This window comes from Salmo salar, chromosome 13 (assembly GCF_965601325.2).
Source record: "Salmo salar chromosome 13, fSalSal1, whole genome shotgun sequence".
Taxonomy (NCBI): domain Eukaryota; kingdom Metazoa; phylum Chordata; class Actinopteri; order Salmoniformes; family Salmonidae; genus Salmo; species Salmo salar.
Window position 1 is genome coordinate 106,180,792 of NC_138303.1, and position 13,534 is coordinate 106,194,325.

Here is a 13,534-nt window from a genome sequence, read left to right on the forward strand (position 1 = left end):
CAGTCTCAGCAGAGGGAGAGAGCAGCAGACTGAGGGTCCGTCTCTCAACATCCCTCCGCTCTTCCTTTCCTCCCTGACACTGACCAAAAAGGGACACCGTCTTCCAGCTGATGGCGAAACTCGAGTCCCACCGCATTATTTCTGCCTCATGCACAAGTTCATATTGTTACTCCTATGAACAGAGAAAGTGAAATATTCATTGATATTAAAAAATACCCAAGCCGCTAATAATAACAACGCAAGCCTATAGATACACTTTCCTACTCATTCATTACAGCTGCAGTGCTGGTTGTAGCGCTGAGTGGAAGTATGAAGAACGTGCATTTTATGGCTTATAAAACTGTTGAAAACAAAGTGTTGACAATGCTGAGTAAGAACTTAAACATGAACTCACTCATAAAAACAGCAGCTCTTTCCTGTATTCGTTAACAATCTCTCTATTCATGGATTTAAACGTTTTGAAATCTCACAGTATCAATTTTGCCGTAGCTTTCTTGTATGGCTGCTACGTTACTGCAGACTCGGTCATCTGAGCCATCTGATTGGCCAGAGGGGGCATAGTGCACTTGATTTCCTCTCCAGGCCCACCGGGAAGGCAGAGTTTGTACCTTCAGACACAAGAATTGGCAACAGTTTTCCTACCCGATGCGCAGGGCAGCTGAATTGGCTGCAACTACCACAAACAGCCCAAGACGAATAAAAAAAATAGGAACGCAAGGCTTTATCGTTGAGTTTTTTACAGAAATGTTTGGCGATTGACTAGAATTGCCTTGGAGATCGACAAGTCGATCGCGATCGACCCGTTGGTGACCACTGGTCTACAGTTTAACTACATCAGATTGTTATATTATTATATTATCTCAGGCAGAGGAAGTTGTGATGTACACTGGAAAGGCTAGCATGGAATCCAACCTGAATATTGCTTTGATTAAATGTATTATAAGAGGACGCGCTCCTCTCAGGCACATAGCTAGCTTGCATGGCTCCCCATATCAAGCTCATTAATACACACACCCACCCACACCCACACAACACCACAATGACACATACCCCCTAGTATGAGGGCAAGCTTCTCTAAGACAGAAACATGGATCCACACAGTAACACACATAGAATGGCTCTCCATCTCCAGGTCAAAAAAAAAAAAGATATAGATGTACTATTGTAAAGTGGTTGTTCCACTGGATATCATGAGGTGAATGCACCAATTTGTAAGTCGCTCTGGATAAGAGCGTCTGCTAAATGACGTAAATGTAAATACATAGCATGGATCAACACCCCACACTACGAGGACACAGACACATTGCATGGCTCCCCATCTCCAGCTCAGCCTCCTGATTAGTGATATTCTGCTCTACATGAGTCACTGAGCAGAGCTGACCATAGCTGAACACTCACTGTGCGTCGTGGGCTGGATCTATGCCCACGCACACAGAGAACACAGTCCCACACCCTCTCTCTCTCTCTCTCTCTCTCTCTCTGTATCTCTCACTCTGTATCTCTCACTCTGTATCTCTCACTCTGTATCTCTCACTCTCTCTTACACACTCTCGTACTCTCTCTCTATCACACACACACACTCTCTCTATTTCTCTCTCTTTCTCGCTCTCTCGCTCTCTCTCTCTCTCTCCCTCCCTCCCTCCCTCCCTCTCTGCCCAGATATGGGGAGTAAGTTAGGGGGTACCTTTCTCTTCCGCAGCGCTCCTTTGGCCCCCGGGACTGCCTCACACACCAAGCTGATGGCCTCTCTGGTGGTAAAGAGATAGAAGGACACAAGGACAGGATGACTCTTCCATGCCACAGAAAATAGAGCTGGTTAACAACGGGTAAGCTTAGCTATCATCAGTCTTATAGATGCAAGAGAAATACAGTGCCTTTTGGAAAGTATTAACATTTACATAAGTATTCATACCCTTCGCTCCTGAGTGGCGCAGCTGTCTAAGGCACTGCATATCAGTGCTAGAGGCGTCACTACCCTGGTTCGATCCCGGGCTGTATCACAACCGGCCGTGATCGGGAGTCCCATAGGGCGGCGCACAATTGGCCCAGCGTCATCCGGGTTAGGGGAGGGTTTGGCCGGGGTAGGCCGTCATTGTAAAATAAGAATTTGTTCCTAACTGACTTGCCTAGTTAAATAACGGTTAAATAAAAAATAAATAAAATAAAAAATGACTCAGTACTTTGTAGAAGCACCTTTCGCAGCGACTACAGCCTCAAGTTCTTAGCTATGACGCTACAAGCTTGGCACACCTGTATTTTGGGAGGTTCTCCCATTCTTCTCTGCAGCTCTTCTGTCAGGTTGGATGGGGAGCTGCACAGCTATTTTCAGGTCTCTCCAGAGATGTTCGATCGGGTTCAAGTCCGGGCTCTGGCTGGGCCACTCAAGGACATTCAGAGACTTGTACCGAAGCCACTCCTGTGTTGTCTTGGCTGTGTGCTTAGGGTCATTGTCCTGTTGGAAGGTGAACCTTCACCCCAGTCTGAGATCCTGAGCGCTCTGGAGCAGGTTTTCATCAAGGATCTCTCTGTACTTTGCTCCTTTCATCTTTCCCTCGATCCTGATTAGTCTCCCAGGCTCAACCGCTGAAAAACATTCCCCTGCATGATGCTGCCACCACCATGCTTCACCGTAGGGATAGTGTCAGGTTTCTTCCAGACGTGACACTTGACATTCAGGCCACAGAGTTCAATCTTGGTTTCATCAGACCAGAGAATCTTGTTTCTCATGGTCTGAAAGTCCTTTAGCTGTCTTTTGGCAAACTCCAAGCAGGCTGTCATGTGCCTTTTACTGAGGAGTGGCTTCCGTCTGGTCTCTGTACCATAAAGGACTGATTGGTGGAGTACTGCAGAGATGGTTGTCCTTCTGGAAGGGTCTCCCATCTCCACAGAGGAAATCAGGAGCTCTGTCAGAGTGACCATCGGGTTCTTGGTCACCTCCCTGACCAAGGTCCTTCTGGCCCAACACTCCTAACTGCTAGGCTACCTGCATTTTTCTACAACAGATAGAGGCAAGGGAAATATGTGTTTGAATCCTGGCCCTCTGCTATAAGACAGCTTCCTTCTAGATTCTAGACTAGTATGATGATAACTCACCTAATAATCCAATAAGAAACAAAAGAACAGTGTTATGCTACAGTACATTTATAGCAGTAGCTTTGGTGGTGATGAGACAGAAATGTGTTTATTTTATTTTTATCACCGTCTTTAAATACATGCTCTCAATTCTTTTAGAATAGGAAGTCTATTTATAGTATACCAAAAGTTGACTCTCTCTCTCTACCTTTCTCCCTCCCCCTCTCCATCTTTCCCACTCCCTCTCTCTCTTTCTCTCTCTATGTATCTCTCCCTCTCCCCCCTCTCTCTCCCTATCTCTCCCTCTCTCTCTATCTCTCCCTCTCTCTCTATCTCTCTCTCTCTCTCCCACTCTCTCTCCCTCTATCTATCTCTCCATCACCCTCTCTCTCCCTCTCTATCTCTCCCTCTCTCTCTCTCGTTCCCCCTCTCTCTTTCTATCTATCTCTCCCTCTCTCTCCCTCTCTCTCTCTCTCTCCCTCTCGTCAATGGATAGTACAATATCATGTGGTCCTTGCCTTGCAGTGGACTTGAACGCTGCTGGTTAAACCAGACAGAATGCTAGGCGCACAATGAAGAGTGGCTCTGAGCACAGCTTTCACTCTGGTTTAAACCAGCTAGCTGACTCCATGAAGTCAAGCGGAAAAGTGAACGTGACACAGACATGCCATATTCACAGTACAGGCTTCACGTCTCTCACAGTCACAGCTCTACTGGCAGCCATGGCCTTGTCATTCAAAAAACAACCATAGAAAATACAGGCTTCTTCTAATGTTTCTATTTGTTGGGGACAATGGAGATGAATTTAAATAAATGGGGGCAGTTAGGTGAGTATAAGAGATAAGTATGCAGTGCCTTCGGAAAGTATTCAGACCCCTTGACTTTTTCCACATTTTGTTACGTTACAGCCTGATTGTAAAATGGATTAAATAAAACAAATTATTAATCTACACACAATACCCCATAATGACAAAGCGAAAACAGATTTTTTGAAATTTTAGCAAATTACAAAAATATTTGTATTACAAATAAAAAACAGAAATACCTTATTTACATAAGTACTCAGACCCTTTTCTATGAGACTCCAAATTGAGCTCAGGTGCATCCTGTTTCCATTGATCATCCTTGAGATGTTTCTACAACTTGATTGGAGTCCAGCTGTGGTAAATTAAATTGATTGGACATGATTTGTAAAGGCACACACCGGTCTATATAAGGTCCCACAGTTGACAGTGCATGTCAGAGAAAAAAACAGGCCTTTATGGTAGACGGAAGCCACTCCTCAGTCAAAGGCACATGACAGCCTGCTTGGAGTTTGACAAAAGGCACATAAAGAACTCTCTGACCATGAGAAACAAGATTCTCTGGTCTGATGAAACCAAGATTTAACTCTTTGGCCTGAGTGCCAAGTGTCACATCTGGAGGAAACCTGGCACCATCCCTATGGTAAAGCATGGTAGTGGCAGCATCATGCTGTGGAGATGTTTTTCAGGAGTGACTTCGGGACAAGTCTCTGAATGTCCTTGAGTGGCCCTGCCAGAGTCCGGACTTGAACCTATTCGAACATCTGGATATCATAAGGTGAATGCACCAATTTGTAAGTCGCTCTGGATAAGAGCGTCTGCTAAATGACGTAAATGTAAATGTAAAAAATCTCTAAGAGACCTGAAAATAGCTGTGCAGCGACGCTCCCCATCCAACCTGACAGAGCTTGAGAGGATCTGTAGAAAATAATGGGAGAAACTCTCCAAATACAGGTGTGCCAAGCTTGTAGCGTCATACCCAAGAAGACTCGAGGCTGTAATCGCTGCCAAAGGTGCTTCAACAGAGTACTGAGTAAAGGGTCTGAATACTTATGTAAATGTGATATTTCAGTTTTTCTTTTTTATAAACCTGTTTTTGCTTTGTCATTATGGGGTACTGTGTGTATATTGATGAGGGGGGGAAAAACAATTTAATACATTTTAGAATAAGGCTGTAACGTACCAAAAAGTGGAAAAAGTCAGTCTGAATACTTTCCGAATGCAGTGTAGGTAAGTAAGTAAGCATTGTCTTGGTCAAATAGGGGTAAAACAGGTTAAATATGGGTAAAATATGGGTAAAACATGGGGTCAAATAGGGATAAAATAGGGGTGAAATTGGGATAAAATGGGGGTAAAACTGGGATAAAGTATGGGTAAGATATGGGTCAAATTAAAACAGGGGCAAAACTGGGGTAAAACATGAGTAAAATGGGGGTAAAATACGGGTACATTTGGGTAAAACAGGGGTAAAGTATGGGTAAGATATGGGTCAAATGGATAACACAACGGATAATAAATCGCTCCCACATAGTATCCATTTCCTTCAACAAAACACATGAATCTCTTACCTTGTTATTTGCGATCTCGTGTTGAAATCCAGTGATTTCATCGACCGAAGGACTTCAATGCAACCCAAATACTAGAAGAGAGAGAGAAGAGATTCAGTTATTTAATGGATGAATGTTAAGATGTGAAGAATTTAATTATGTCAAAACAATGTGACTTTAACACCCAGGATATTTGCAATTCTACCTCTTATAATATAAGCAGCCCATTGTAGTCTGAGAAAGAGGACCGGGGTCTAGATGACCCAGTTATTTATTCCTGTGCCTCTTCAATGCAGCAGGCCATTCGTGACCCTCAGCATGATTTGGACTCAATCCAAAAATCACTTACTGATGTTAAATTAGTGTTAAATGCAAATAAAACCAGGTTTCTGCTGTTCTCTCGGTCTCGTAGCGTTGACCCTGAGGACTTGCGTATTTTGCACTCCAAAATGGAGCCCAAATTGAGCATGTTTCTCACTATAAATCCTTCGGTATCTGGATTGATGACAAGTTTGCCTTTTGAAACACACATTGAAACTTGACAAAGAAGCTTGAGATCTTTGATTGTTTTTTATATAGAAATAAATCCTGCCTCAGTTCCCGAAAACAGAAGGAAGATTCTCCCTGTAATAGACTATGTTGACATTATTTATATTTACGCGGCAGCATCTGTTTTGAAGCCATTGGCCTCAGTATTCCATTCACTAATACGTTTTATCACTGCGATATGTTTTAGAACTCATCATTGTATTCTTTACAAAACATGTAATATTTTGCCTCTTTGCATGTAATTTTGGCATTAATACGTGTCACATATCAGTTTGCAAACAATGTAAAAATATATATATCATTGAGTTAAAGCCTCCATACAAACATGATCTCTTTTTTGCTTTCTTGAGTAAGGCAGCTCCAAAATACAGGTGTTTCAGCCTAGCTCAGTGCTTTCTGTGGTGGTGGGGCAAGTCAGCAGAAAATACAGAGCATTGCGCCGTGATTGGTTCAGTTTTCTGTCACTCATGGAGACACTACGTCACGGCCAAGTCTAAGGGTAGACCTTGAAAATTCAAGCCCTTTGGGTGCTGCCATAGAGTTACATTAGAAGTGCCCATCCAAGAAGGCTCAAGGTCATTGGCCACAGATAAAATGATGTCAAATCACATTCTATCGACAGTACCTTTGATTGGACTGTCCAACATCATACTTTCAAAATCTTAGCTAGCAGTCATCATCATGAATCAAGTCGACAATCTACTGGCAAATCCTTTTTAATCCTTGTCGTATGAAGAGAAATTATGAAGAGAAACTATAGGTAAAATGTATTGGTGCTCATTGGCCACAAACATTACACAACAAGTTGGACATCGCAAATTCAACAATGAGTGGTTTGGAAGGAATAAGTGGCTAACTGCAAGCATCGCAAAGCAGTCATTAGCCTGCTATTCAGTGGAGTGGCTGTGCGGTACCAAGTCTAAGATTAAGGGTCTCTTTTCCTAGTTTAAAATGATAAACATTCAACATTGGCTATGCTGTCAATGAAGCATGATCTGTGCCGCGCTCAAAACAACTTTTAACTCGAAACTGCAAAATCTGACTTTAGTGAGTTCAAGACAACTGGGAAAAACAAGCTACGACTGTGAAAATACGTTTTTAACTTTCACCCAACTCGAGAGCTACGACCTGAAGATCACTGCTGTCATCATGATTCAACTTTTTTTTTCTCGAGTTCCCAGTTGTCTTGAAAGCACCATAAATCCAGAGAATGGCAGACTTTGACGACAAAATTTGCCCACGAAGGACCGCCGCGCCACCTTCCTGTTCAAGTGAATCCAAAAAGGTGAGGTGAGGTGAGGTGAGTCCAAAAATGTTTTGTATGCTGCTGCATAAATGATGTAATATGCCAGGGAGATATGTATACTGTAGCTAAGAAAGTAATACTAAGTGTATGTTGTGTAGTAAGCTGTTAGTAGCCCATGTGCTTCACCCTAATTATTTGGTCTATTATCACCTTTTAATTTTGCCTACTGTTCTGACTTGGTGGTACCCCTGTATTAGAGAAATGTAATAATCAAATATTGTAAGAGCTTTCATTGTCTGCTTATATGCCTCCTTTATTTATCCTACGGTTCTGACTTGGTGTACAGGGAGAACATTGGAAGAACAGCCCATGTTCGGAATTCTCTCGCTGTACAGTCGTGGCCAAAAGTTTTGAGAATGACACAAATATTAATTTCCACAAAGTTTGCTGCTTCAGTGTCTTTTTGTAACGGCCGTCGTACGTAATGGACCAAGGCGCAGCGGGTTGAGTGCTCATCTTAACTTTAATAGAACACGTAACAAACAAAAACCGATCGAACGAACAGTGTTGCATGCTAACACACAGCAGTACAACAACAACTTCCCACAAAGGGACAGGTGAAACAGGGCTACCTAAGTATGACTCTCAATCAGCAACAACGATGTACAGCTGTTCCTGATTGAGAGCCATACCAGGCCAACACAACGAAATACACAACATAGAAAACCATAGAAATACAAAACAAGAACATTACCCAAAAACCCCGGAACACATAAATCAAACACCCCTCTTACATAAATACATATCCCATTAAACCCCGAACCACATAAAACAAATACCCCCTGCCACGTCCTGACCAAACTACAATAACCAATAACCCCTATTACTGGTCAGGACGTGACACTTTAGATATTTTTGTCAGATGTTACTATGGAATACTGAAGTATAATTACAAGCATTTCATAAGTGTCAAAGGCTTTTATTGACAATTACATGAAGTTGATGCAAAGAGTCAATATTTGCAGTGTTGACCCTTCTTTTTCAAGACCTCTGCAATCCTCTCTGGCATGCTGTCAATTAACGTCTGGGCCACATCCTGACTGATGGCAGCCCATTCTTGCATAATCAATGCTTGGAGTTTGTCAGAATTTGTGGGGTTTTGTTTGTCCACCCGCCTCTTGAGGATTGACCACAAGTTCTCAATGGGATTAAGGTCTGGGGAGTTTCCTGGCCATGGACCCAAAATATTGATGTTTTGTTCCCCGAGTCACTTAGTTATCACTTGCCTTATGGCAAGGTGCTCCATCATGCTGGAAAAGGCATTGTTCGTCACCAAACTGTTCCTGGATGGTTGGGAGAAGTTGCTCTCGGAGGATGTGTTGGTACCATTCTTTATTCATGGCTGTGTTCTTGGGCAAAATTGTGAGTGAGCCCACTCCCTTGGCTGAGAAGCAACCCCACACATGAATGGTCTCAGGATGCTTTACTGTTGGCATGACACAGGACTGATGGTAGCGCTCACATTGTCTTCTCCAGACAAGCTTTTTTCCGGATGGCCCAAACAATCGGAAAGAGGATTCATCAGAGAAAATGACTTTACCCCAGTCCTCAGCAGTCCAATCCCTGTACCTTTTGCAGAATATCAGTCTGTCCCTGATGTTTTTCTTGGAGAGGGCCGCGCCCCGACACCAGGCCATCCTCCAAAAGTCTTCGCCTCAGTGTGCATGCAGATGCACTCACACATGCCTGCTTCCATTCCTGAGCAAGCTCTGTACTGGTGGTGCCCAGATCCCGCAGCTGAATCAACTTTAGGAGACGGTCCTGGCGCTTGCTGGACTTTCTTGGGCGCCCTGAAGCCTTCTTCACAACAATTGAACCGCTCTCCTCGAAGTTCTTGATGATCTGATAAATGGTTGATTTAGATGCAATCTTACTGGCAGCAATATCCTTGCCTGTGAAGCCCTTTTTGTGCAAAGCAATGATGACGGCACATGTTTCCTTGCAGGTAACCATGTTTGACAGAGGAAGAACAATGATTCCAAGCACCACCCTCCATTTGAAGCTTCCAGTCTGTTATTCGAACTCAGTCAGCAAGCGTGATCTCCAGCCTTTGTCCTCGTCAACACTCACACCTGTGTTAACGAGAGAATCACTGACATGATGTCAGCTGGTCCTTTTGTAGCAGGGCTGAAATGCAGTGGAAATGTTTTTGGGGGATTCAGTTCATTTGCATGGCAAAGAGGGACTTTGAAATTAATTGCAATTCATCTGATCACTCTTCATAACATTCTGGACTATATGTAAATTGCCATCATGCAAACTGAGGCAGCAGACTTTGTGAAAATTAATATTTGTGTCATTCCCAAAAATGTTGGCCATGACTACATTTCAAAAGTGTTGAAGAAATAGTTATATTCACTACGTCCGTCCTAGCTCGCTCATTAATGTCTTAATTGAAATTACGGATTGCCTCTTATCCGCTTGTCGTCCCCTTATGCCATAGTTTGTACATCTCAATTGTCAGTAGAAACCACATTTGTTTAAGCAAGTCAGCCATATCAGCTATGATGTTTTTAAAGGCAGTAAATGAGGCTGAATGAACTATTTCGCTGCCAGACAAGGCTCCATTGATAGCCAGGTGTAGCAGTGGTAAGGTGTTGGTACTGCTGTTGGGACTCTGCTGTTGGAACAGCTTTATGTAGGCCCTAACAGTTTGGGGGCACCGTTTGTCACCATTATAGTGCAATTAATGTATTGTTTAGTGTTGTGTTGTGTCTTTGCTGGCATACAACCCAAGATTTACATGCTAAAATCACCACTGGACCTCTCTGTCTGTAAGAAGAGAGCTGCACTCTCTTATGTATTTACACAGTAGTCTTGCAGAAACTTCCTCTGTACATTACTTAATTGATTAATTTTTGACGTACAAATGACCAAACTCGTTCTCAGGGATGGATAACTCTGGAGATCCCTTTGGACTCCACAGAATTGGGAAAATCTGGCTAGTTTTTTTTTGTCCCTTATGTGTGGAACAATAAACAGCATTCCTTGCAGTTTGATATTCTGGTGCCTTTCAGGAATTTAACATTATTGATTGGAGACTTTTATAATACAGAATGCGATTGCTTTTCTTAAATATGTTTAATGATGTGTATTATGTGTTTCATTATAGTGCGTTTAATTATAGTGTGTTTAATTATAGTGTGTTTTATTTGCATTGGTTATGTAGGTCTGTTGTGGTTTATTATAGTGTGTTTAATTATAGTGTGTTTTATTATAGTGTGTTTAATTATAGTGTGTTTTATTATAGTGTGTTTTATTATAGTGTGTTTAATTATAGTGTGTTTAATTATAGTGTGTTTTATTATAGTGTGTTTTATTATAGTGTGTTTTATTATAGTGTGTTTTATTATAGTGTGTTTAATTATAGTGTGTTTTATTATAGTGTGTTTTATTTGCATTGGTTATGTAGGTCTGTTGTGTTTAATTATAGTGTGTTTTATTATAGTGTGTTTAATTATAGTGTGTTTTATTATAGTGTGTTTTATTATAGTGTGTTTAATTATAGTGTGTTTAATTATAGTGTGTTTTATTATAGTGTGTTTTATTATAGTGTGTTTTATTATAGTGTGTTTTATTATAGTGTGTTTTATTATAGTGTGTTTTATTATAGTGTGTTTTATTATAGTGTGTTTTATTTGTATTGGTTATGTAGGTCTGTTGTGTTTTATTACAGTCTGTTTTATTATAGTGTGTTTTATTTGTATTGGTTATGTAGGTCTGTTGTGGTTTATTTATGTACTGGGTTTTATTTGTAAACGTATACAGGGCTCTCTTGAAAAAATAGTTTTATCTCAAAGGTTCATAAATAAATATTCACAAAAGCGTCTCAGAGTAGGAGTGCTGATCTAGGATCAGTTTAGCCTTTTAGATCATAATGAATAACATTATGTGGACAGGGGAGACCTGGGCCCAGATTCACAAAACCTTCTTAAGGAATACCTGGGATAGGATAAAGTAATCCTTCTAACCCCCCCTTAAAAGATTTAGATGCACTATTGTAAAGTGGTTGTTCCACTGGATATTATAAGGTGAATGCACCAATTTGTAAGTCGCTCTGGATAAGAGCGTCTGCTAAATGACTTAAATGTAAATGTAAATGTAAATGTCTTCTTAACTGCCATTTTTTCCTTAACTATAGACTTATGAAAAAAGATAAGCAAAGTTGCTATTCCTCAAAAAGGTTCTTGAAAATGTTATTGCACTATTTCTTATGTTTCTCCTTAAGCAAAAAGTTAAGAAGAAATTAGATTCTTGAAAATAAAGTTATTGGAAATGTTAATTCCAAGATAGTTAAACCTTTGTCTTAAACTCAGGGCAGTGAGAAAAAAGCTCATGAAAGCAATTGGACATGTTTAATTCATTCACAAACTTCATCTAAAAGTATCAGTATTGATTCATTTTAAAGTCAATAACATGTTTTAGAACAGAAATATGCTAACATGATTTCCATTGCTAGCTAGAGAGGAAGCTAAAACGGTTGCCTAGCAACAAACATCTTATGAAATATTTGTGAGAAGATATTTGAGAAGTTCATAAGAAAATCATTAAATCTTAAGATATTGTTGAGGAATTGAACTTGTTGAGGAATTGCATAAGAACTATCTTATGTAGTCCTTATTTTTATTCTTTATTTATTCTTTTGCATAAGAAGTGTTTGGGGAATAGGGCCCTGAACCTAGATCCACACGATTATTTTGAAACACTTCATCATACATCCATTTCTCATTCCATATGATCTAAAAGGAAAAACGAATCCTAGATCAGAACTCCAGTCTCAGACTAGTTGTGAATCCAGCACCAGCTACAACAGCAGAGCTACAGTATAGCAGCAGGCCAGGCCAGGTTAGTGTCTGTCTGAGCTATAGCAGCAGGCCAGGTTAGTGTCTGTCTGAGCTATAGCAGCAGGCCAGGTTAGTGTCTGTCTGAGCTACAACAGCAGGCCAGGTAAGTGTCTGTCTGAGCAATAGCAGCAGGCCAGGTTAATGTCTGTCTGAGCTATAGCAGCAGGCCAGGTTAGTGTCTGTCTGAGCTATAGCAGCAGGCCAGGTTAGTGTCTGTCTGAGCAATAGCAGCAGGGAAGGTTAGTGTCTGTCTGAGCTATAGCAGCAGGGAAGGTTAGTGTCTGTCTGAGCTATAGCAGCAGGGAAGGTTAGTGTCTGTCTGAGCAATAGCAGCAGGCCAGGTTAGTGTCTATCTGAGCTATAGCAGCAGGCCAGGTTAGTGTCTGTCTGAGCAATAGCAGCAGGCCAGGTTAGTGTCTGTCTGAGCAATAGCAGCAGGCCAGGTTAGTGTCTGTCTGAGCAATAGCAGCAGGCCAGGTTAGTGTCTGTCTGAGCAATAGCAGCAGGCCAGGTTAGTGTCTGTCTGAGCTATAGCAGCAGGCCAGGGAAGGTTAGTGTCTGTCTGAGCTATAGCAGCAGGCCAGGTTACTGTCTGTCTGAGCTATAGCAGCAGGTCAGGTTAGTGTCTGTCTGAGCTATAGCAGCAGGCCAGGTTAGTGTCTGTCTGAGCTATAGCAGCAGGCCATGTTAGTGTCTGTCTGAGCTATAGCAGCAGGCCAGGGAAGGTTAGTGTCTGTCTGAGCTATAGCAGCAGGCCAGGTTAGTGTCTGTCTAAGCTATAGCAACAGGCCAGGGCAGGTTAGTGTCTGTCTGAGCTATAGTAGCAGGCCAGGGAAGGTTAGTGTCTGTCTGAGCAATAGCAGCAGGCCAGGGAAGGTTAGTGTCTGTCTGAGCAATAGCAGCAGGCCAGGTTAGTGTCTGTCTGAGCTATAGCAGCAGGCCAGGTTAGTGTCTGTCTGAGCTATAGCAGCAGGCCAGGTTAGTGTCTGTCTGAGCTATAGAAACAGGCCAGGTTAGTGTCTGTCTGAGCTATAGCAGCAGGCCAGGTTAGTGTCTGTCTAAGCTATAAAAGTATGCCAGGTTAGTGTATGTCTGAGCTATAGCAGCAGGCCAGGTTAGTGTCTGTCTGAGCTATAGCAGCAGGCCAGGGCAGGTTAGTATCTGTCTGAGTTATAGCAGCAGGCCAGGTTAGTGTCTGTCTGAGCTATAGCAGCAGGCCAGGGTAGGTTAGTGTCTGTCTGAGCTATAGCAGCAGGCCAGGTTAGTGTCTGTCTGAGCTATAGAAACAGGCCAGGTTAGTGTCTGTCTGAGCTATAGAAACAGGCCAGGTTAGTGTCTGTCTGAGCTATAGAAACAGGCCAGGTTAGTGTCTGTCTGAGTTATAGCAGCAGGACAGGTTAGTGTGTGTCTGAG

The 13,534-nt window shown here is 42.1% G+C and overlaps 1 protein-coding gene across 1 annotated transcript in view; it reads right to left on the reverse strand.

Moving 5' to 3' along the window:
- shc3 (SHC (Src homology 2 domain containing) transforming protein 3) overlaps positions 1-13,534 on the reverse strand; it is a 56,043-nt gene that overhangs the window by 25,985 nt on the left and 16,524 nt on the right. The window contains exons 2-3 of the mRNA XM_014138882.3: positions 5,444-5,514; positions 1,685-1,748 (exon numbers count right to left, since the gene is read on the reverse strand). Coding sequence (XP_013994357.3) covers positions 1,685-1,748; positions 5,444-5,514 — 135 coding nt within the window. The remainder of the gene's footprint in view (positions 1-1,684; positions 1,749-5,443; positions 5,515-13,534) is intronic.